The 23,794-nt window shown below is 38.6% G+C and overlaps 1 protein-coding gene across 11 annotated transcripts in view; it reads left to right on the forward strand.

Annotated features, from left to right (window-relative positions):
• Positions 1–23,794, forward strand: part of TLN2 (talin 2) — a 476,435-nt gene that overhangs the window by 329,666 nt on the left and 122,975 nt on the right. For all 11 annotated transcript variants that reach the window (XM_058294297.2, XM_058294301.2, XM_058294305.1 and 8 more), the window contains 6 exons: positions 3,447–3,575; positions 4,674–4,787; positions 6,857–6,970; positions 9,266–9,400; positions 11,246–11,374; positions 19,714–19,816. In XM_058294297.2, coding sequence (XP_058150280.1) covers positions 3,447–3,575; positions 4,674–4,787; positions 6,857–6,970; positions 9,266–9,400; positions 11,246–11,374; positions 19,714–19,816 — 724 coding nt within the window. The remainder of the gene's footprint in view (positions 1–3,446; positions 3,576–4,673; positions 4,788–6,856; positions 6,971–9,265; positions 9,401–11,245; positions 11,375–19,713; positions 19,817–23,794) is intronic.

Consider the following 23,794-nt stretch of genomic DNA (forward strand, 5'->3'; position numbering starts at 1 on the left):
TTTTTTTAAAATTTTTTTAAAGTTACTTAGATTACATAAATGTTAAAGAGAATATATAGGGGATTCCCATATGCCCTGCTCCCCACACCTCCCACAAAATTTTCCACATTAGTAACATCTTTCATTAGTGTGGTACATTCATTGCAATTGATTACATATTTTGGAGCATTGCCACTAAGCATGGATTATAGTTTACATTGTAGTTTGCACTCTCTCCCACTCACTTCTTATGCAAGATATATAATGGCCTGTATCTGTCATTGTAATGTCATTCAGGACGATTCCCAAGTCCTGAAAATGCCCCCTTATTATACCTGTTTTTCCCTCTTTCTACCCTCAGAACCTCCAGTGGCCTCTGTCTTCACATCAGTGATATTTCTTCCATTGCTAGAATCACAATAAGTCTACAGTAGAATACTAGTAAGTCTACTTTAGCCCAGAGTTCATTCCCCAGTCCTGAGGGTTCTGGGATGGTGATGCCCACACCACCTTTAGTGGGGGGCCTTCAACCCCATATGGCCTATGGATGAGACTCTCTTGCTTGCAGTTGTAGACATTCTTGGTTCCTTGGTATGTTGGTTATCTGTCATCTTCTCCTTGTTAGTTGTCCTGAGTGAGTCCACTGAACTGGAGAGGAGGTGTTGCAACTCTTTTGAGATTCAGAGACCTGCTGGCACATGGACAGCCCAAAGATTTAAGTCTCTTGGACATATACCTACCAACTTAAATCCTAATTATAAGTTCAAATAGGACAGAAGAGCTCTGTGTAGGGAAACTCTGTCACACTGGGGAACATAACTTCTAAAGTAGGGCCCACTAGCAAGTGACCAAACTCCTGAGCTATCTTCCCTGACTATAGTGTCTGAATGTTTCCAGAACCCTCAGGAGCCCCACTATTTGGGGTAGTATCTACTATGGCTATGGCTGTCAGTGAGATCCTGCTGAGACATGCATAAGTGTTTCTTCCCGAATGACCTCCTGACTCACTTTGAAGACTCCTAGTCATATAAACTCATTTGTCTTTACCTTTCCCCCCTTTTGTTCAAAGTCTTTTTTTTTCCCAGTTGCATTACTTGTTGGCACTTGGTAGCAATCCCTTGGTGCCAGGAAGGCTCATCCCCCGGAGTCATGTCCCATGCTGGGGGGCTGTTATTGCATTTATATGCCGAGTTTGGCTTAGAGGTCACATTTGAGCAAAGAGGAGACTCCCAGTAGGTAACTCTTAGGCACCCTACAACACTTCGCTAAGTTTCTATTTCAAGAGCAAAGGCTCATAAGAGTAGTCATCAATATGAAGGGCCCATCAATGGACCATCCTCTTTCACTAGGCATTGCCCCTGTACATGGGGGATTGTTGCTGTTCCATTAGAGAATGTGGCAGAGCTCCCCAGGATGAGAATTTGATATTCTTTTAGTTATTGTGTGAATCTCCACCCACTGTTGGCAATGCCTCATGAACATTTGAACACATTTATATGTCTTATATGTGTTCCCAGGTGCACTTCCTCCCATGTATCCCCCATCACTGACATCCCACACCAGTGGTCCTCCCCTGTCACAGTTGTAACCCTTCTGTGATCCAAAATTTCTTAAAAAAAGGAAGCCAATAAAATAGCCAAATATAATTAAAAGTTGTTACTTTGTCTACATAACAGCATTTTAAGGACTGGCCAATTTGTTGAAAGCTAAAGAGCATGGGGGATTAGACTTGCAAAGAAAATATTTAATGTGCAGGGGGAAAAAATCGTAATCAGCAGCCAAGATTTCAGGGCAAAACTAGTACTCCACATCTGACATGCTTTTATTACAGAAAAAGCCATTGCTTGGGGGGTGGGGGGTGGGGTATATGGTAACCTCTTAAATTTTTTAATGTAATATTTTTTGTGATCTATGTATCTTCAAAAAAAATAAATAAAAATTAAAAAAGGAAAAAGCCATCGCTAAAGAAGAATCTAGAGCACCCATATCTGTGTAAAGTGTGAAAATGTTGGTTTCTAGCTACTCAATTAAGGCCAATGTGCCACTTGAGCATTGATATTTTTTTTAAAGTGCCCTAAAAAAATACCTGATGACCAGAAAATATAAAATGACCTTCATAAACTTGCAAAAGAATTCAAAAGTGACCTGAACAATCCATTTATATATGAAAAGCAGAAATACAATGTTTTAGTTGCTGAAAACACAAAATCAAGACTACTAAAAGTAGTTAAGGTGTGAAAGAATAGAAGATTCTGTTCAAGAGGATTGTCAAAAACAATTCTGCCATGGGTATTAAAAACATTCCAGCCAGTATGAATTACCATAACTTATATAAACGGTTAAAAGAAATGTGTTCTTATAAATTGGTAAATTTGGCACATTGGCCATTTGGAAAATCTAGACATTCAGTAAATTGATTTTTAGTAAATTGGCCTATTTCCTACTCTTGTCTTCCCTGCCTCATGAGCAAATATCATAGCCCTCAAGTGTTCATAAGAAGAAACTCACTGAACTATATGCACCCAGCACTAGTCACAAAACAACTAGGCTCTGGGAGAAAATTGTTGATTGCTGTTTTTTATTGTAGGTGGGAGAGGAGGGCTGAATATTCTTTAAATCTTTGTTGAATTACTGTGGAATAAATGCTTATCCTTCCTCTATAACCTTTAGACTTTCCCAACTTCAAAATCCCACACATCCCCATAAAATTCATTTGAACTCCCAAGACTCTTTAAAGCCACCTTATACAAGGGCCATGGAGTTAGAGAAGAGAAGGCATGGCAATGGGCAGGGCAGCAGCTTCTTTCCCTGCCAGGTTACTGGCATCAGAGTCTGTCATTAATTCAGTACAGCTGGGTATCAGCTCTACTTTGCTTCTAACTCATGCTCTCCAGGAATGTGATATCTAGGCATGTTCTTTCTTTAACAACATTTCCTCGTTGTCTTTCTGGATGGAGTTCCCACCCCCCTTCCCCATTCTCTCCACCGCTGTGCATGGGTTTAAACTGGAATCTTAGCCCTTTTACATTTACTAGTGCCACAGGAAAGGAGAATCTTTCAGTAGTGACGTGCAGATGTATATGTCATTATTGTGTTTTTCATGTGAATTAAAATAAAATTCTCCCTGAGAGATTGGCATTAGGGGGTAATTAATCTTATCTTTTAAACCATGAATTTCTGACCACAAGTTAATTTGTATGGATGACTAAGGCTATGAGCTCAAGTGTTTAATTATTGCCACTGGATTTCTACTGTTTAGTGATACAGGTTTGAAACATACCCTGATAGTTATTCTTTTGTTGTTGGAGGAAACATTTTTATCATAAAAATACTGCTTGCAGCATTTGGCTTTCTCTTCCAATTGCTTTCCAGCTGTTACTAAAAAGAAGTAAAATTGAAGGCTTGGATTCAGTGTCCGGGGCATGCTGAACCCTGGCCCTCTTGACATCTTTATTTTCACTCTCCAGGGGGCTGCAGCCAACCCTGAGAATGAGGACCAGCAGCAAAGACTAAGAGAAGCTGCAGAAGGCCTCCGAGTGGCAACTAACGCTGCTGCCCAGAATGCTATTAAGAAAAAAATAGTCAACAGACTGGAGGTCAGCAAAGGGCTGCTTTTCGAGGAAGCCCATTTGGATTGCCAAGAGTTACTTGAAAAAATAATAATTGAGTTAACGGGGTGATGCCTATATAAAGGATGTTAAGGTTATGGACATAGTTTAAATGGCATGATTTGAAAAATTGCTTCAGTCCTGGCTTCATGGAAACTCCATAAAGCTAAAAATCCTTTCTGTTTAATAGTCAGGTATAATAGAATTCAGAATTTTCTCAGGAGGAGCCTGGTTTGGGGTTTTTTGTTGTTTTTATTTGTTGCATTAAAGATTATACTTGTCCAGGAAGGGCCTTTAGCTGAAAACATACAGACTTTGTCAGAAGCAATGGCTTTTCCAGGTCCTCCATAGAAAATACAGACTTTGGAAGACTGGATATGGGAGATCAGAGTTGGGGGAAGGAGGATGGGAGGGAATGGGAAGAAATATGTTAGTTGATTTTCAGAACATTCATGATCAATAAAAGTTTGCCAATATAAATTATAAAGGAATGTGCACCGGGAGGGACCCTTACAGTAATCTTAGGGGCTGAGAACCTGCCTTTTTAATGAGGAATCCCCCATATGCTCTCTGCCTCTTCTGGAAGAAAATTGGCTTCTTTGTTCTTGAAAGGAGACATAGAATAAACGCGATTAAATGCTCCAGTGGGAAAGTTTCCATGTATTTCTAAGCCAAGTCTTCCCGTGTGCTGGGAGAGGAAAGTCATGAGCATCAGCATCTGGGCTTGACCCAGAGAGCAGCCTGTGCTTCTTGTGCAAGATCTTTCTTTTTCCCTAAAACACCCAGAGTTTGGTGCTGCCTATCAGTGCTATCATCTTGGAATTGTTCCCTGTCTTTTGGAGACAGACAAATGAGCCCTGGTCCTTCAGCTTCACTTGTCCCTGGAATGTAAACTGAAGGAGGATAAAAGGCATCGTTAGGTTGGCCTCATCACTGATTTTTAAAAGTCGGAGCCTGTTTTTGGAGTTCTCTTTTCTCCTGTGTGTGAGCTGCCTGCATGCCAAACCTTTAATAGAAGTGGTGGGTAAAGAAGTGTACATTTGCATCTGCAAACCCTGGGTCGCCTTATTCACTCTCCCCATGCAGGTTGCAGCCAAGCAGGCCGCAGCTGCTGCCACGCAGACTATCGCCGCCTCCCAGAATGCGGCCATTTCCAACAAGAACCCTGCGGCCCAGCAGATGCTGGTCCAGAGCTGCAAGGTGAGGTTCTGGCTGACTGAGAGCCGGGTCTGCTGTGGATGACCCTGATAGCCGAGGACGCCAAGCGCCCTGGTAATTTGGTTACTACAGATCGTCTGGGCCCCTGATCCGGTTTGTACCGGCTCCCATGTTCCAGGTGTACATGTGTCTGCTTTCTGTCAGTTAAGTGGACAGCCTGTGTTTGGAGAGAACATATGTATGTTTTCTTCCAGCATTATCTTTCCTTTGTCCAGAGTCTCTCTTTTTTTTTTTCCAAGAGGCCAGATCAAAGAGGATCGATGACGAGGCCATTTTCGGGCTTTGAAATAGTAATGAAGCATTGGATTTCCAGAGTGCTTTTCCCCTTTTGAGAGTTGGGCCTTCCTCTTCAGGCTGTACTCATCAGAGGAGGGTTTGTTTTTTCTTGCTTTCCACTGAAAGCCTGTAAGATTTGTTTCATCTGTCTGGCCTCCAGGACCATGTGCTTTGGTGCTTTCTTTTGTGTCCTGTTCGTTCTTCTGTGTCCTGGGCATTGATGCAGGATGCAGTGTTGAGACCCATGTACTGCATAAGACACAGTAAACCACATGGAGTCACCTTGGGCCCAGGGCATTGACCCTCTCAGGAGACCCCTAAATAGTGCCAGACACAAACCCTGATTTTGTGGGCGTTTCCCCTGTGTTGGCAGCATGCTCTGACTGCAGTTAGCAGTGGGAGTTGGTGGAGAGGCACGTTTGATTAAGCTTGGGTTAGAAGAAGTCACTGCCCTGTTCTCCTCCTCCACATCTTCTCTGGGAAATGCTGGTTTGCATTTAAGGGGTGTCCCTGCTGCTGCTTCAGAAATGGCTTTACTTGTGAGGGGAACTTCCCAGAGCCTGGCAGTCTTGATTCTGGTTTCTCCGGGACCAAGCCCCACTTTCCAGTTAAGAAGTATGGTGCTCTAGGCAAAAAGCCTCAGCAATGCAGTAGGGCCCCAAGCCCACTGTCATCAGACATTAGGCAGATAAAGAACGGTTCTTGCTGAGAGCAAGGCCCCTGCTGTGTGAGAGCGTGTTTCCTGTTAGGAAAAGCTTCCATCTCAGGAAGCACATGCTACTCGAGTCCAGGGAAATGCTACAGGATGAGCTCCTCCCCCTAATGCAAAGCAGACCAAAGGTACTAAGCCTCTTGGTGTTAACTGCCAAGAAATGACAGGATGACAATTTATCAGGTCGTGGTGGAGAGGGAAAAGTGGCACCAAATCACGGGGGCCAGCAATCTATATGTGGGCTTGGGGCAAATTCTACAGACATGTTTTATTCTTCCTTTGCTGCAAAGGTCTACCAAAAAATGTGTCACCAGGCCAGGATGTATTTGGCATCAGCAATGATGGCCATGGAGCTATGACTTTGAGAGCCTGGTTAATTGGCTGGAGGGTAGATACAGAAGAGAAATGTAGAAGGAATGTGTGGGTGGTAAAGGGCTCACCCCACCCTAAGGCAGTATGGGAACCACTGACTTTAAAGTAGTCCTGGGGAATGCACCCCGCCTTACCCTTGGGCTTCGGGTTTTCCAATTTGAGAAATAAGAGGGGCTACTTTGAACAAAAGAAAAGGGGCCATGATGACATGAAAACTGGATGGGGAGAATGTATGCCTATAAAGTAAAAAATTGAAGCTTCGAACATGCTTGTAGTTATTTCACTTTCTTCTGATCATGGGATCATATGACTTCAGTTTATCTGCCTGTGAATTGCACAGATTCTTTGATTCTAAGTTTTTAACCCTAATGAGCCAGGGCGGTGTGAGTTGCACCTGTGGAAATTGTTTTAAAGCCTTGTTAGGGAGAATCGTCTTCTGCTGAATGTATTGGGACTTTGGGACTACAGAGAAGAACCAGTGTGGGAGAAGAGATCCAGAGTATAGGATTAGGGGTCTGAAGGGACCTAGTTGGGTAAACATGCTGGGTCTATCCAAGGCCTAGGACAGGTGGTCCCCTGCAAGTGAATAGCACATCCCAGAATCTCATCACCTTGGGTTATTTTTCACCCTCTTTTGACAATTCCTCCCATGTCAAGTGTGCTCAGTTTTGCTTTTCCTTGCTTCCTGTAGGCAGTGGCTGATCATATCCCTCAGCTGGTCCAGGGGGTGAGAGGGAGCCAAGCTCAAGCAGAAGACCTCAGTGCTCAGCTGGCTCTCATTATTTCCAGCCAGAACTTCCTTCAGGTAATGAAGCATTCACCTTGGACATGCCCAGAGTCCCTGCTCCTTAAGGAGAGGAATTAACTAATTTCACATCCTTAGCAAAGTCTTTTCAGTAAGCAGACCTTGAAGACCTCCTCTTTGTGTTTCCAGTTGCAGGAGAGGTAGGTTTAACTTGGCAAAGCAAAATGCTAATGCAGGGAAATTGCCTGGGGAGATGGTCCCTGACCCATTTTTCCTGGGAGTATCATATTTCTTTCTCCACTAAGAGAACAAACATGTAATAAGTTGCAAGTTTTGATGAACAGCCTTGTACTAGTTACTGCTTTGAGACTGTTAGTTCCCAGTGTGCCTAATGTTGTTATTCATGAGCTGGGGAAAAGAGAAGTGGTCCACCCATCTTCTCTGAAGCTGTGATCATCATTTGTGGCAATTGTACTATCAGAAGGTCTTTGTAGGGGTAAGGGATAGATTCCTTTTAAGGACGGCTGGATAAAATAAGAATATTGAGTTAATGGAAAAACTCCCTTTCTCTATGCTTGTATTCAAATCTCTCTACTTTATCAGCTGTTTTGTCTGCTTGTATCCCTCAAGCAGTTTGTATGAGAATTGAACTCTCTCAACCCTTTCTAGTTCAACCTGCAGTGGCAGGACCCAGCAATACAGCTGTTTGTGTAAATTTTCAAGTGCCACAATTCCAACTTGCAAAGATAAAACGTGGAAGTTTGAGGATGTTTTCTCGTATTTTAACTATGTGTGTAAGTTTCAAATTGGTGTTCATTGCATGTAGAGTTCTTGTGGGTTTTTTTTAATGTGACATTTATATTATGAGCATTTATTATTTTAAATAATATTCTCTTATATGACTGTACTCTTTGTTTAGCTATTCTCCCATCCCTGGACATATCAGTTGTGTAAAAAAAAAATCCCCCCCCCCCAGCAATGTGATGTGATTTTCAAAATAATTATGTGCTCAAGTCTTTGTTCCCTCTTGAATTATTTCCCGAGGGTAAATTCCTAGAAACAGAATTGCAAACAGCTTATTTTTATCTTTCATGCATTGAGAATTGTAGCTAGGACAAGGTGTTTCTCTTTTCATTTGGGTACATAGCCTAGAGCCAGTTGTGTTATCTCCACCATGGCAGAATTGTTGGGTGTTTAGTATGGAGCAGTGTAGACACATTCCTGATTTTACTTGGTTCCTACTCTTGTTTTTCCTTTTCTTTTGTCCTTTTATTTTTGCTGTCATGGACATATGATATCTTTGCAAGAATAAGACAGGGTTAAAAATAAATAGAAATGTGATCACAAGCTTAAAAAGTTTGTATATTTTAAACTTTCTTCATACATGTAAAATTGCCCTTCCAGAAAGTTAAATGAATCTAACCTTAAACCAGCAGTATATGGAGAACACTTTTTAATAGTTTTTTCCAAGATGGGGAAATAAGCATATAAAGATAGCAATTTTTGTCAGTTTGCTAGTTAAATTTCTTATTGTTTGATTTTACATTTCCTTAATTTTCATAGTTTTAAACATGAAAATTGTTATAACTTTACTAAAGAACAATTTTTAAGCATATGTTAAAAGCCTTAAAATTGTCTATAGTATTTGATCCAAAAATCTCACCTTAAAAAGTATATACAAAGAAAATTATGAGTGTATACAAGGATTAAGGATTTAGGTACAAAGGTGTTTATCACATCAGTTTTCATTATATTGGGATAAAAGGAAACATGCCCAACAATAGGGGATTGAGAGATGTTGACATATGTATGCAAGGAATATTATATAGGTATTGAAAAGATAGAAAATGGGAAACAAGGAGATTATAAGCCTAACTAGTATGATCTTGTTTTTGAAAAATAAATATATATACACCTGTGTACACAGACATCCATGTACCATGAAATCATTTTGGGATGTGAGGTGTGAGTAGTTTTATTTGGGTCATTTTGTTTGTATGTATTTTTCTGAGTAGTCTATAAGGTATATTTGTGACAAAGGTTGGAGATCTATTCCAAGATTAAAAAAAGTGTGTAATAAGAAACTTGCTTTGAAATCTGTTTTAAATGAGAATTTCAACTATCCTGGTTTTGCCTCCTGTTCCACACACATCTTTTGTTTTTATATTCCTAGAATGTACTGACTTAGACTTTGATTTGGGAGTTGCAATTTTGAGGGGAAACTAGATGGTATTAATATTTTTTGTAGGGCAAAGTAAGTTCTAGGTGGTATGACAGCTCTGTGCCGTTCGGGTCTCTGCTCTTCTGACTTTTGATATCCGGGAGCTATCTTACCTTCTGCTCATCTCTCCTTAGCCTGGAAGCAAGATGGTGTCCTCTGCCAAAGCTGCAGTACCCACCGTGAGTGACCAGGCTGCAGCCATGCAGCTGAGCCAGTGTGCCAAGAACCTCGCCACCAGCTTGGCAGAACTACGTACTGCCTCGCAGAAGGCAAGTTGGGACCCTGTCAGAGCGGTTCGCTCGTCAGGAGTGGATGAGCTGGGGTAGCGTGGCTGCTACCCAGGGCCTCAGCACTGCTGGACATACTTTTTGGCAGCATTACTCATTTTATTTGCCTGACCATTTAATAATGGTCTTTTGGTTTGGCTTTTACCATATTTAGCTGTTATCTCTTAGACTTAGTTATCACCTGCCAGTTACAGGTGACTTTTGTCAGACTATTTCAGGTTGCATTCTTCTCCATCCTCCCATGCCCTGGAATGAGCAATGGACGTTTTTCACAGTCTTAGCAGTAACTGTTAGTCATTAGTTTCTTGGTGCCAAATAAATTGTGGGCCAAAAAAAAAGTGATCATATCTCCCAGTGATCATCTTGTGAAGTTAATAGATTGTGTAGGCAGCACATCTATGGGGGAGGGAGGGCTCATTCCTGTAATCTTTCTTTGCCTTAAAAGGTTTTCACATCATTCCTGGGGGTATGCACTTTAACAAAGTCTTCAACAGAACAGAATTAGGATTTAAATGAGTTTCTGTCTCTGGAACTTAATAATTACCAAAGTACTTTTGAGGTATTAGGATGAAGTTGTAGCATGAATTCATTTTTCCTCACTGTAGCAATTCCCTTTGAGAACCATCTGCTTCATACATGTACAAGGGAAGGAGGTAAAAGTTTACTTCATTTTTTAATATCACAAAAATGAAACAAAATCCAGGACTTTAAACTGTATCCAGTAAAAACTCTTTTGAGCTTTGTTTTTCAAGGGGAGGTCCTACAGTCATTTGCTCTGGCACCACCTGGGGGTGCTTATTAGAATGCAGGCTCCTGGGCCTGGCACCTGAAAAATCCAGTCAGAATCGCTGGTCATAGAGCCTGAACATCTGTATTTTAACAACTTTCCTCAGTGAGTCTTAGATACACACTAACACCAAACAACTGCGTGGAAACAGAACCCTAAAGTGGGGCTCAAGCAAGACTACCCTCTGGGTGCAGGTGGACACTGATAGCTTTTAAATGTATTTTCAGTATAGTATGAGAGTTAAGGGTGGTGGCTGTGGATCCAGACTATCTGCACTGAAATGCTGGCCCTGCTGTTGACTGATTTTGTGATCTGGGCAAGTTAACCACTCTGAGCCTCAGTTTCCTCACATAATATTGTTGGCATATAGAAATCACTTAGTTAATACATATACAGTATATATTAATTGCTGTTATTATTACCTGAAAAGGAATGAAATTAAGATTTATCAATATTCAATATACTGATCAATAGTTATACCTATATATAATTTATAATGTGACTATTGGAGGGATGCAATCCAAACTTTTGGAGCCAGTGTTCTAAATGATCAAGAGAATGAAGCCTTTTCCTTAGAACAAATTACCAGGAAAAAAATCTTTCCCGATCTTCAGTATGAAAAGAGAATGGTTTGTAATCTAGAAATTTGTAAAGAGAAACTACTAGGTCGATGTAGACTTGTCCCCAGAGTCCTAAGTCCATTTGGTCATTTGTTCATTTACCACATTCATCCTGAGCCTCTGTGTGCTCACATACATATGGTACTAGATGCCCTTTCTCTAAAATTCAGAATCAGCCAGTAGAGGATCCTCTTAGTCTGAGAGGCAGATGCATGTCGGATAAAAAAAGCTTCAAGGAGATTTTAAATAAATCCAGTTATGAGACATACATAATTGGTTATTTAGGGAAGTTAGAGCAGAGGTCCTGACTAAGGATTATTTTGCGCTCTCGAGCAAAATACGTCATTTCATATGTTGCAAAGTGTCAGGGACACTTCTCCGAAGCCGACTGTGCACATATATTCCCACCTCTATTTATAGGCCCATGAAGCCTGTGGTCCTATGGAAATTGACTCAGCTCTGAACACTGTGCAGACGCTTAAGAACGAACTGCAGGATGCCAAGATGGCTGCTGTGGAGAGTCAGCTGAAACCACTTCCAGGAGAAACGGTAAGATATTTGGGAGCAGAGTAGGATTTTTTTACCTTTAAAGCCTTGTCAAGGCATTTCTAGAAGTTCAAATGGCTGAATTTTGAGCATTTTGAATGCAAAATCCTAAGATACCTACATTTCCTTAGACCTGCATTAAGACAAGGATCACAGTGGCACTTGGGGGGAAGGGGATTGGTGAATATTCCCATGGTTTCCTGGGATTTGGCTGGGAAGAACAGGGGTCTGTTAACATTTACTCTCTCTTTTGCATAGATGTTAGTGTTTGAGTTCAGTGTTCTAATTCTGTGGCCTTTTTCTGGGGCTAGGAAAAGCACTCTGTAGCAAGAGGATCTAGGTTTGTGATTCGGAGGTCTGGCTTCTAAATCCAGGTACATCATTAACTAGCCATCGGGTAAGCCCCTTATGTCCCCTATGTCTTAGATATTTTGCTTGTAAAATGAGCAACAATGAGGTTATAATGATAAACTTGAAAAATTCAAGAGTCATGATTTTAAGAAGATAGGCCATTTCAAAGCACAAAATATAGTATAAAGCCACACAACTGCACACAGAATTATGGCACAGAGGTCTAACTTGATCATATTATGGTACCTCCCGATGCTTTTGTCGGGCAACTCAGAGTTTAAATGCACAAGCACAAGCCCAGGACAAGACACAGGGCCAGAAAATACAGAAAGGACCCTGAACTATGCATTCCCCTTGGACTGACCTTCCTGATAGCAGGGCTGAACTCTGAGGAAGAGTGCCAGTCAATGTAAACTCATTTTGCGAAGATGGTGAAAGTTGTTTTTTGCTCAGGTTTGCTTGGTTTTGTTAGCTCCTTTAGGGCATCCGTCTACCACATGGGAGGTCCGCAGGTCAAACCCTGGGCCTCCTTGACCCGTGTGGAGCTGGCCCATGCGCAGTGCTGGTGCGCACAAGGAGTGCCGTGCCACGCAGGGGTGTCCCCCGCCTAGGGGAGCCCCACATGCAAGGAGTGTGCCCAGTAAGGAGAGCTGCCCAGCATGAAAGAAAGTGCAGCCTGACCAGGAATGGTGCCACACATATGGAGAGCTGACACAAGATGACGCAACAAAAAGAGACACGGATTCCCATGCCACTGACAACAACAAGCGGACAAAGAAGATGCAGCAAATAGACACAGAGAACAGACAACCAGGGTGGGGTGGGAGGGGGAAGGGGAGAGAAATAAATAAATAAATAAAATCTTTAAAAAAAAAAAAAGGCAGTAGACTTAGCCCAGTGGTTAGCTCCTGACACCCAAGAAAATCTCTGTCATATCACCAGCTGGTTATATACTCAAGAAACAGGCATATCAGGGACTAAATCCTAGAGTTAACATTTTAAAATATTAAAATGTGCAGTGTGCAACAAAAGATTACAAGACAAATGAAGACATAGGAAATGATGGCCCATCCAAAGGAAGAGAATAAAAGTCCAGTAAACATCATCAAAGAAGACCAGATTGTGGACATTCTGGACAAAGACTTCAAATGATCTTCACTATGTTCAAGGAGATGGAGGAAAATACAGAGAAAGAACCAAGGGATATTGGAAAAACAATGAATGAATCAATATGAGAATCTCAATAAAGAGATAGAAATTTTAAAAAGAACTAAATAGAGCTACTGAAGTTGAAGACTACAGTAACTGAAATGGAAAATTCCCAGGAGAGTTTCAATAGCAGATTGGAGCTGGCAGAAGAAAGAATCACTGAATTTGAAGACAAGACAGTTGAAATGAGTCAGGTTGAGGGGCAAGAAAATGGAGAAAAGCAAAAATAGCTAGATACCTGTGGGACATGATCTAGTATACTATACCAGTATATACATTATGGGAGAAGAAAGAAAAAAGGGACAGAAGGAATATTCAAAGATGTGACAGAAAACTTTCCCAAAGACTTGAATATGCACATCCAAGAAGCACAGAAAACACCAAACACAATAAACTTGAAGAAAATATACCATCATATACTGAAAAACTGTAAAATGCAAAAGACAAGGTAAGAGTTTTAAAAGCTACAAGGGAAAAGCATCATGTTGCGTACAGGGGAGGCCCAATTAGATTATGTGCTGATTTCTTATCAGAAACCATGGAGCCAAGAAAGCAGTGGGTTAAAGTGCTAAGAGAAAACAGTTGCCAATCAAGAATTTTCTATCCATTAGACTTTCTTTCAAAAATGAGAGAGAGAGAAGACATTTTCAGATAAACAAAAGTTGAGGGAGTTCATTAACACTAGACCTGATCTACAAGCAGTGCTGAAGGGAGTTCTTCAGACTACAAGAAAAGGACACTAGATGGTGGTTCAAAGCAACATAAAGAAATAGACATCTGGTAATGGTAATCATATGTGGATTATAAATGCCAGTACTATTGTATTTTTTGGTATGCAACTCCACTTCCTACAGGTGCTATAATGCAAATACATAAAAAGTAATGATAAATGTATGGTTTTGGACATAATACGCATGGAGGTATAATTTGTAACAAGTACCAAAAAAAGGTGGGGGGACAGAGCGATATGTGTGGGCTATTGAAGTAAAGTTGATATAAAATCAAATATGCTTATTATATATTTAAGATATTAAATTTTAACCCCATGGTAATCACAGGGAAACATATTGAGAAATATAGCCTGGGAAGCAGATGTGGCTCAAGTGATTGAGCTCCTGCTTATCACATGGGAGGATCCAGGTTTGGTTCCTGGTGCATCCTAGAGAAGATGAGCAAGACAGCAAGCTGAAGTGACAGGCAGGTACAGTGAGCTGACACAACAAGATGGCACAACAAGAGACATGAGGTAAACATAATGAAAGACACAGCGAAGAATGGAGAGGAGGTGGTGCAAGCAATTAGGTGCCTTCCTCCCACATCAGAGGTCCCAGGTTTGGTTCCTGGTGCCTTCTAAAAAGAAGACCAGCACACAACAAAAACAGACACAGCAAATGCAAACAGTGAGGGGTGAGGGGAGAAATAAATAAATAAATCTTAAAAAAAAAAAAGAAAGGAATATATCCCGGAACAAATAAGGGGCTCATTGTGGTGCATTACAAAAACATTAAATAAATATAAAAATAAGCATTAATGGAAGAACAGAGGGACGCAAAGGTTATAAGACTTACAAAGACTAAATAGTAAAATGACTGAAGAAAGTTCTGCACTATCAGTAGAGATTTTAAATGTAAATGGCTTAAAGTCTCCAGTCAAAAAGCAGAGGTTGGTGGAATGGATAAAAGAGCATAACTGAATATACATTGTTTACAAGAGACTCACCTTAAATTCAAAAACTTGAATTTAGGTTGAAAGTCAAAGGATGGAGAAAATTATACCATGCAAAGAGTAACCAAAAGAGAGCTAGGGTAGCTGGAACTAATATAAAATAGTCTTCAGTCAAAAACTGTTACAAGGGACAAAGCTCATTATATACTGATAAAGGGGTCAATTCAATAAGACATAATAATTATATGTTCATCTAACAGCAGAGCCCAAAATATATAAAGCAAATGCAAATTTGAAGGGGGCAAATAGGCAGTTCTACATTAATAGTAGGAGACAATATACCATTTTCAATAATGAATAGAACTTCTAGATCGGAGATCAGTAAGGAAATAGGGGACATAAACTATACATACACTTAAAACAACTAAACCTAACAGACTTATATAGATCTCTTTATCCAACAACAACAGAATACACTTTCTTTTCAATTGGGTATGGATCATTTTCCATTATAGAAGATATGTTGGGTTACAAAACAAATCTTAATAAATTCAAAATATGTAAATAGTACAATGTATCTCTGCTGACCACAATGAAATGAAGCTAGAAATCATTAACAGAGGGAGAAATGGAAATTTCACAAATATGTGGAAATTAAACAACCAGTGTTAAAGAAGGACTCTCAAGGGAAATTAGGAAATATCTTGAGGCAAATGAAAATACATTACCAAAATTTATGGGATGCAGCAAAGGCAGTGCTGAGAGGGAAATTTATGGCTTTAAATCCTTATGTTAAAAAATGAAGAAAGATTTCAAATTAGCAAGCTAACCTCAAAACTGAAGAACTGGGAAAAGAAGAGCAAATTAAACCCAAAATGAGCAAAAGGAAGAAAATAAAGATTAGAGATAAATGAAACAGAAAACAAAAAAACAATAGAATAAACAAATCAAAATTGGTTCTTTGAGAAGATCAGTAAAATTGACAAACCTATAACTAGACTAAGAAAAAAGAAAGTGGACACAACTAAAATCAGAAATGAAAAAGGGACATTATCAACCCCACTGAAATAAAAAGGACTATAAATGGATTTGATGAATAACTGTATACCAACAAATTAGATAACTTAGATGATATGGACAATTCCTAGAAACACAGAAACTACCTACATTGACTAACAAGAAATAGAAGATTTCAACAAACCAATAACTAATGAAGAGATGGAATTAGTAATCAAAAACCTCCAAGAAAAGAAAATCCCAGTACCAGATAGATGCACAGGGGAATTTTAATAAACATTCCAAGAAGACTTAACACCAATCCTGCTGAAACTCTTCCAGAATATTGAATTAGAAGGAAAACTCCCTAATTCATTTTGTGAGGCCAACATCACACCCTCATACTATAGCCAGATAAACGTACCACAAGAAAAGAAAATAATAGACCACTATCTCTTATGAATGTAGTTGTAAAAATCCTCAACAAAATACTATCAATCCTTATCCAACAGCATGTTAAAAGAATTATATACCATGATCAAGTAGGATTCATTCCAGGTATGCAAAGGTGGTTCAAAATAAGTAAATCAGTTAATGTAATACACCACATTAACAGAATGAAGGGGGAAAAACCTCACGATCATCTTAACTCATGCAGCAATTAACAAATTCCACTACCCCTTCTTGATAAAACACTTAGAAAACTGGGAATATAAGGAAACTTCTTCAACATGATAAAGTGCATATGTGAAAAATCCACAGCTAACTTCATACTTCATGGTGAAAGACTGATAGCTTTTCCTCTAAGATCAGGAACAAGGCAAGGATGTCCAGTGCCACCACTGTTTTTCAACATTGCACTGGAAGTTCTAGCCAGAGCAGTTAGTCAAGAAAAAGAAATAAAGGCATCCAAATTAGAAGGGAAGAAATAAAACTTCCCCTACATGCAGATGATATGATTCTAAATACAGAAAATCCTGAAAAATCTACAACAAAGCTCCTAGAGCTAATAAATGAGTTCAGCAAGTTGCAAGGTATAAGATCAGTACCCCAAAATCAGTATACTAATAATGCACATTCAGAAGAAGAAATCAATTAAAAAAAAAAAAAGCCATTTACAATAGCAACTTAAAGAATCAAATAACCAGAAGTAAATTTAAGTAAGCATGTAAAACCAGAAAAACATTGCCAAAAGAAATCAAAGAAGATGTAAATAAATGGAAGTACATCCTGTGTTCATGGATAGGAAGACTAAATATTATTAAGATGATAATTCTACCTTAAGTGATTCACAAATTCAACACATTCCCAATCAAAATTCCAACAATCATCCTTGCAAAAATGGAGAAGCCAATTAACAAATTTATATGGAAGTGTATGTGACCACAAATAGCCAAAGCCATCTTGAACAAAGTTAGAGGACTCACACTTCCTCATTTTAAAACTTATTACAAAGCAATAGTAATCAAAGCAGCACAGGACTGGCACAATAGCAGACATACAGACCAATAGGATCAAATTGAGTGCTCAGAAATCAACCATCGTATTTATGGCCAACTGATTTTTCATGAGGGTGACAGATCCACTCAATGGGGAAAGAATAGTCTTGTCAACAATTGATACCGGGAAAACTGGATCTCCAGTTGCAAAAGAAAGAAGGTGAACCCCTACCTCATACCATATACAAAATTCAACTGAAAATGGATCAAAGACCTAAATTTATGAGCCAGGATTATAAAATTCCTAGAAGAAAATGTAGGAAAGCATCTGCTGGTCCTTATGTTAGGTGGTAGTTCCTTAGACTTAACACCCAAAGCACAAGCAACAAAATGGCAACCTCAGTGGGAGAAAAAATAATGATACCATAAATCTGACAAGGGTTTAATATGAGAATATGTAAAGAAATCCTTCAACTTAACAACAAATAGACCAACAACTGAATTAAAAATTGGACCAGATATTTGAATAGAGATTTCTCAAAAGAAGATATACAAATAGCCAAGAAGTACATGAAAGATGCTGAACATCCTTCTTATTCACAAAATGCAGATCAAAATCACAATTGATATATCATTTCACACTCATTAGAGTGGCTCCTAGTAAGAAGACAAACTTATAAGTGTTGGAGAAGATATGGCAAAATAGGAACATTCATTCATTCCTGGTGGAGATAGAAAATGGTGTAGCTGCTGTGGAAGACAGTTTGGCAGTTCCTCAGATAGTTAAATATTGAATTACCATATGACCTGGCAATCCTACTTCTCAATGGCATATGAATTGAAGGAAAGGACTGATACTTAAACACTGATGTTCATTGCATCATTATTCACATTTGCAAAAAAATGTGGAAGCAACCCCAGTATCCATTAGCTAATGACTAGATAAATGAAATGTGGTATGTACACATAGTGGAATATATTCAGCCATAAAAAGGAATGAAGGTCTGATGTATGTGACAACATGGATGAACTTGGAAGACATAATATTGAGTGAAATAATCACAAAAGGACAAATATGTATGATCCATTGGTATGAAATAATTAGAATAAGCAAACTCAGAGTCAGTATCTAAAATCTAGCTTAACAGGATAGGTGGAGGTAAGGAATAGGAAGTTAATGCTTAAAATGTAAAGAATTTCTATTTGGGTTGATGAAAAGGTTTGGTAATGGAAGTAACAGATGGTGGTGATGGTAGCATAATATTGTCAATGTAACTAACAGCACTGAATTATATATTTGAATGTGTTAAAGGGATATTTTAGGTTTTATATATATATGTTAGTAGAATAAAAATTTTAAAAAAAAATCCTTGGAACTACACAACACTAACCAGTGAACCCTAAATCAAACCATGGACTATAATTAATAGTTTAATTATGAACATGTACTTTCATAAATTGTAACAAATGTACCCACACCAATGCAAAATGTACCACACCAATGGAAAATGTAATAATAGGGTAATACATGGGAACACTGTATTCTGGCATGATTTTTCTCTAAACCTACAAATTCTCTAAGCAAAAAAAAGAGGTTAACTCAGGTTCAGAAACGTTAATTCACTGAACCATAGTCACCCAGCTGATGATAGAGAGTCCAGACTGGGTCCTGTTCCAGCAGCGTTCGCTAATTGTTGAAATGTCCTGCAGTTTCCTCTATTCCAGGGAGCCCAAGACAAATCGGCATGGCACAAATTCTGCCTTTACATCAAATAAGTGAACAGTTAAATTGCAAGTAACCACCATATAATTTTTAAATAATTTTTTTTGCCTTAAAAAATGTATGTATATTATATTATGATAGGCTATAATGGACCAGGCTTTTCTTTTTCCCTATTACTATGTGTCTCTTGGGAGACATGTCATGATGATAAAAATGTACACATTCTCCGATGCCTTTCTGTACTCTTGTTGTGTGCCTGCAAATCCTCATACAGAATGTTGTCCTCATCTAGTAATCAAATAATTATCTGTACCCTAGGCCTTTAGTGACTTTGTTCTCTGAATTATTTATTCAGTTTACAAAGCAAGATGCCATGCTATTCATGGGAAATAAGCACTTTCCCCATTTTCATAATCTCATTTACCGCTCCAAACCTTTATTTCTATTGCATTTCCTTTCTGTTGAAACTCCTCAAGGTATAATGATCAAATTGAACAATGTTAATGGTCCCACATGCCAGGAAGGTGGTGCAGCTGGATATCTGCCCATTTCCTGCCAAGGCATAATTAATTCCCACTAAGGATTTGTTGCAGACTTTCTAAATTAGCTCTTAGAGGCATAATACTAATAGCTACCATTTGTTGAGTACCTACATTAATGCTCTGAAAACCTTCCGAGCTAGGAATTATGATCTCAGGAACTAAGACTTGGCAAGATTCAGTAACTTACCTAAACTCATATAGCTAGCCATTGGGGTAAGAGGACAGGGATTTAAACCAGGGTTTGTTCATTCTAAAGTTTGGGCCCTTTCCCCTGTGTCATCTTGATTCTTCTCAGAGCTGTCTGTGTAATAGGTGGGAAACGGCTAATTTCATCTGCATTATTTTTCTAACATATGCTAAGAATTCAGTGGATGGTTCTTTCTTCTAACCTTTCTTCTCCTTTGAATATTCTTGCAGTTGGAAAAATGTGCTCAGGACCTGGGAAGTACATCTAAAGCAGTTGGCTCTTCCATGGCGCAGCTCCTGACGTGTGCTGCTCAAGGCAACGAGCACTACACAGGTGAGGCTCCCTGTGCTCTTTGTGATGCCATGTGGCAAGGTGGAGCCCACTGCAGGGCTGGGAATGGGGTGCGGTGGGAGAGCTGGGGAGGGGAGTGGTGTTTTCATTGATTTGACAGTAGACCTGACTTTCTTTTTCAGTAGTTCACATATTTTCCAAACATTTTGCATGTTCAAAGATACCCTTTCCCCATACTCTTGTATGAGAGCTTGGAGAATAGTGGGATGTCTTTATGGGACATTCAAAGGCAATCTCATTGACCCTCACAGCAACCCAATAAGTAAATATCATGATCCCCATTTCACAGAGGCCCAGAGAGGTTAAGCGGCTTCCCTTTAGGGAAGCTGAAATTAGTACTGACAGAGCTGAAATTAGTACCCACCTTCGTTTGGTCCTGGACTTGATAATAAACATATAAAGAATAATAAAATATGCATTCTCAACTCTTTGTGGGCCACCCCTGCTAGACTATTAGCAAGTAATTACAGTTGTCTAGGACTTCTGACTCCTAAGTTCAAAGAAAGTAGGGGAGGAGATGACAACAAATACAATGTCAGTGAAATTTTCACAGATGAAAGGAGACAGATGAGTGTTAAGTGACAGAACTGGATTAAAAAACCATGAAGGATTCCAGGCAGAGGGAAGCCAATAAACAGCAAACTACAAACCCTGGGAGAGTTTTAAAATATAATAGGCATATAGAAAAGAGCATGAAATTTGAGTGTTTACCTTCATGAGTTAGCACAAATTCAGTGTACCCAAGAATGCACCAAGACCAAGAAATAGAATACTTTTAGCAACCCAGATGTATCCTTACCCCCTTCCCAATATCTGTATCCCTTTTCTCCTCCCCCAAAGGTAAATACCCAAGCCTTTTAACAATGTCGATTAATTTTGCCTATCTTTGAGCTATAAATAAATGGAATAATACAATATGTGACCATTTATATCTGGCTTCTTTTGCTCAGATAGCAGTTCTTTCATTTGCTTTTCTTTCTCAAATAATGTTGCTATGAATTTTCTAGTACATGTATCTTCTTGAACTCAATTAAGCATTTTCTAGATATGTACCTAGGGATGGAATTACCGGATCATAGACTGCACAAATATTTAGCTATAGTCCCTACAGCAGTGCATAAAGAAGTCCCAGTTCTCCATCCTTGTCACCATTTTGCAATGTCAATCTTTTTACTGTAGCCAATTTGTGAGTATGTAGTATTATCACATTGTGGTTTTAATTTACATTTTCCTAACAATCTGTGTGTCTGAAGCACTTTTCATATATTTATTGACCAAAGGGACATCTTCTATCATGAATTGCCCATTTTTAAAATTGTATGCTCTTTTTCTTATTTATTTGTAAGAATTCTTTGTCACATATATATATGTCTTGTATCGTTATTGAGTTTGTAGCATGCCTTTTCAGTCTTAAAGGTGTTGAGCAAAACTTTAGTTTTTATTTTTTTAAAAAATTTTAAGTCTAATTTGAGCCTTTCCTTTATACTATTTGTGTCCTATTTTAAATTTTTGCCTATCCCAAGATCATGAAGATATTCTCCTCTGTTATATTCAAGTAGTTTTATTGTTTTACCTTTCATATTTAGAATTATACCTGGAACTGAATTTTTTGTATGTGCAAATAAGGTTCCAGTTTAATTGCTTTTGCCATGGATTTCCAGTTGACCCAGTACCACTGACTGAAAAGACCATCCTTTTCCCTATAGTCTTTAGTGCTGCCTTTGTCAGAAATTAAGTGGTTGGTTTCTGCCCTTTCCATTCTTTTCCACTAATTTAATTGCCTGTCCTTACATTTGTACCACACTTTCCTAATTATGGCCGTTTTATAGTTAGTCTTACTATCTGATAATGTAAATCTTCTAACTTTGTTGGTCTTCCTTAAGGTAGTGTTGACTATTTTTGGCCCTTTGCATTTCCACATAAATTCTGCAATCAACCTGTCAATCTCTTCCCCAAAAACCTGTTGTTGTTTTTAATTGGTATTACGTTGAATCACTGTGGGACAGTTAACATTTTTACATTTATTGAGGCTTCTAATCTGTGAATATATATCCCTACATTTATATTTAGGTTTTTCTTTCTCTCAATACTATTTTTTTTTTTAAGGTTTATTTTATTTATCCCCAACCTCCTTTCTGCTTGCACTCACTGTCTGCTCTCTGTGTCAGTTTGCTGCACATTGTTCTGTGTCTGCTTGTCTTCTCTTTAGGAGGCACTGGGAACCAATCCTGGACCTTCTGAGGTGGGAGAGAAGCACTCCATCACTTGAGCCACCTCAGCTCCCTGGTTTGTTATGTTTCTCGATGTCTTTCCTCCATGTCTCTTTTTTGTTACGTCATCTTGTTGTGTCAGTTCTGTGCGCAGGCCAGCTTGCCTTTACCAAGATGCCACAGTAATCGAACCTGGGACCTCCTATATATATATATATGGTAGATGGGATGTCTGCAATTGCTTGAGCCACATCCACTTCCCATCTCAATACTCTTACAGTTTTCTGCAAGAAGCCTTTTGTTTTGGTTAATGTATATGGTATATCTGTTTCCATCCTTTTACTGTCAACTTTTCTATATTCTTATATTTAATGTATATCTTGGGAATTATCTGTAGTTGTTCTTTTTTGGGGATAGGAGTTTATTTGTATGTTAATAGTTTCCCTTCCATTGGATTATTTTGTATGTTTACATATAATGTTATTTTTGACATAGAGATTTGATTCTGGCTTCTATTTCTTTTCTCTATGTCCTACCTGTTCTTCATTCCTTTTTCTCTGCTTTTCTTCTTTTAAATTTATATGTTTTTGTTAAATTAATTTCCCTCCCCTTGATTAGTTTATTTGTATATTCATTTATTATTATTATTTTTTTAAGTCTCATAAGTTAGTTTGCTTACCTCTTCCTGGATAGTACAGGGATCTTGGAAAGCTTTAACTTGATTTACTGATGTATTTTAACTCCTAATATATTTTAATCTCCTCAGAACTGTCTTAATATTATTTCACACAGTAAGTATTCCTTTAGGTTTATTACACTGTTTACACTTTCCATTGACCTTTATTCCTTCCTGCATTTTCACATGTTTCTGTCTGGAATCATTTCCTTTCTGCCTTTAGTATGAATCCACTGATGACAAATTCTCTCAGTTTTTGTTTGTCTGAAAATGCCTTTGTTTTACGTTTATTTTTGGTAGATAATTTCACTTATTATATAAGTTTTTGGTTGGCAGTTATTTTTTTCTAGCTCTTTGAAGATGTTGTTTTGTTTTTTTATGCTGGGTATTGGTATTTGGAATTTTAGAGATAATTTAGGACTCTACTTTGTGTTTCCTTCCCCAGAGAGGATTATTCTTTTCTTCTGGCAGGTGGTTTAGATAGGGACAGATCACCATAATCCAAGCAGTGATAGAGCTTATTAGAACTGTGTTGTCTATTTCTAGTTGATCTTGTAGGCTGTACCCTTCATGGGTTCCTGGTGTTTACCATGGTCCCTACTATTTCTTGGACCCAGACTCCACTCTTTATCCTCCTAACTCCCTGATATTTCAGGAAACTCTGCTTAGCTTCTCAGTTTCTGGGCAACCGTTTACAAATTAGCAAATGCCTTGAGGGAAAAAGCATCCCTAAGCATTGGAATCACATCTTTGTTCTTTTATTCTCTTCAATATATCTTGGCCCTCTTTTCCTTGGTGCCTTGATATCTCTACCTCTCCAGTGCCTTTGAACAGGTGTTTTATATATTTTTCCTGTTTTTCTAGTTAGTTACTCAGTGGGAGGTTTGATCTGCAGTAAGTTATATTGCTATTACTATAAGCAGAATCTTATTTGATTTTTAAAACCGTATGTTTACTACCTTGAAATAAAAAAAAAATTTAAAACACAGTAGGGTTTATGTATGTTTATGTATGAGAGATATATTTCAATAAATTTTTTAAATGAAAAAAAAAGCACAGTAGGACAAAAGGAAT

The sequence above is a fragment of the Dasypus novemcinctus genome, chromosome 3, assembly GCF_030445035.2.
Source record: "Dasypus novemcinctus isolate mDasNov1 chromosome 3, mDasNov1.1.hap2, whole genome shotgun sequence".
Lineage (NCBI taxonomy): Eukaryota > Metazoa > Chordata > Mammalia > Cingulata > Dasypodidae > Dasypus > Dasypus novemcinctus.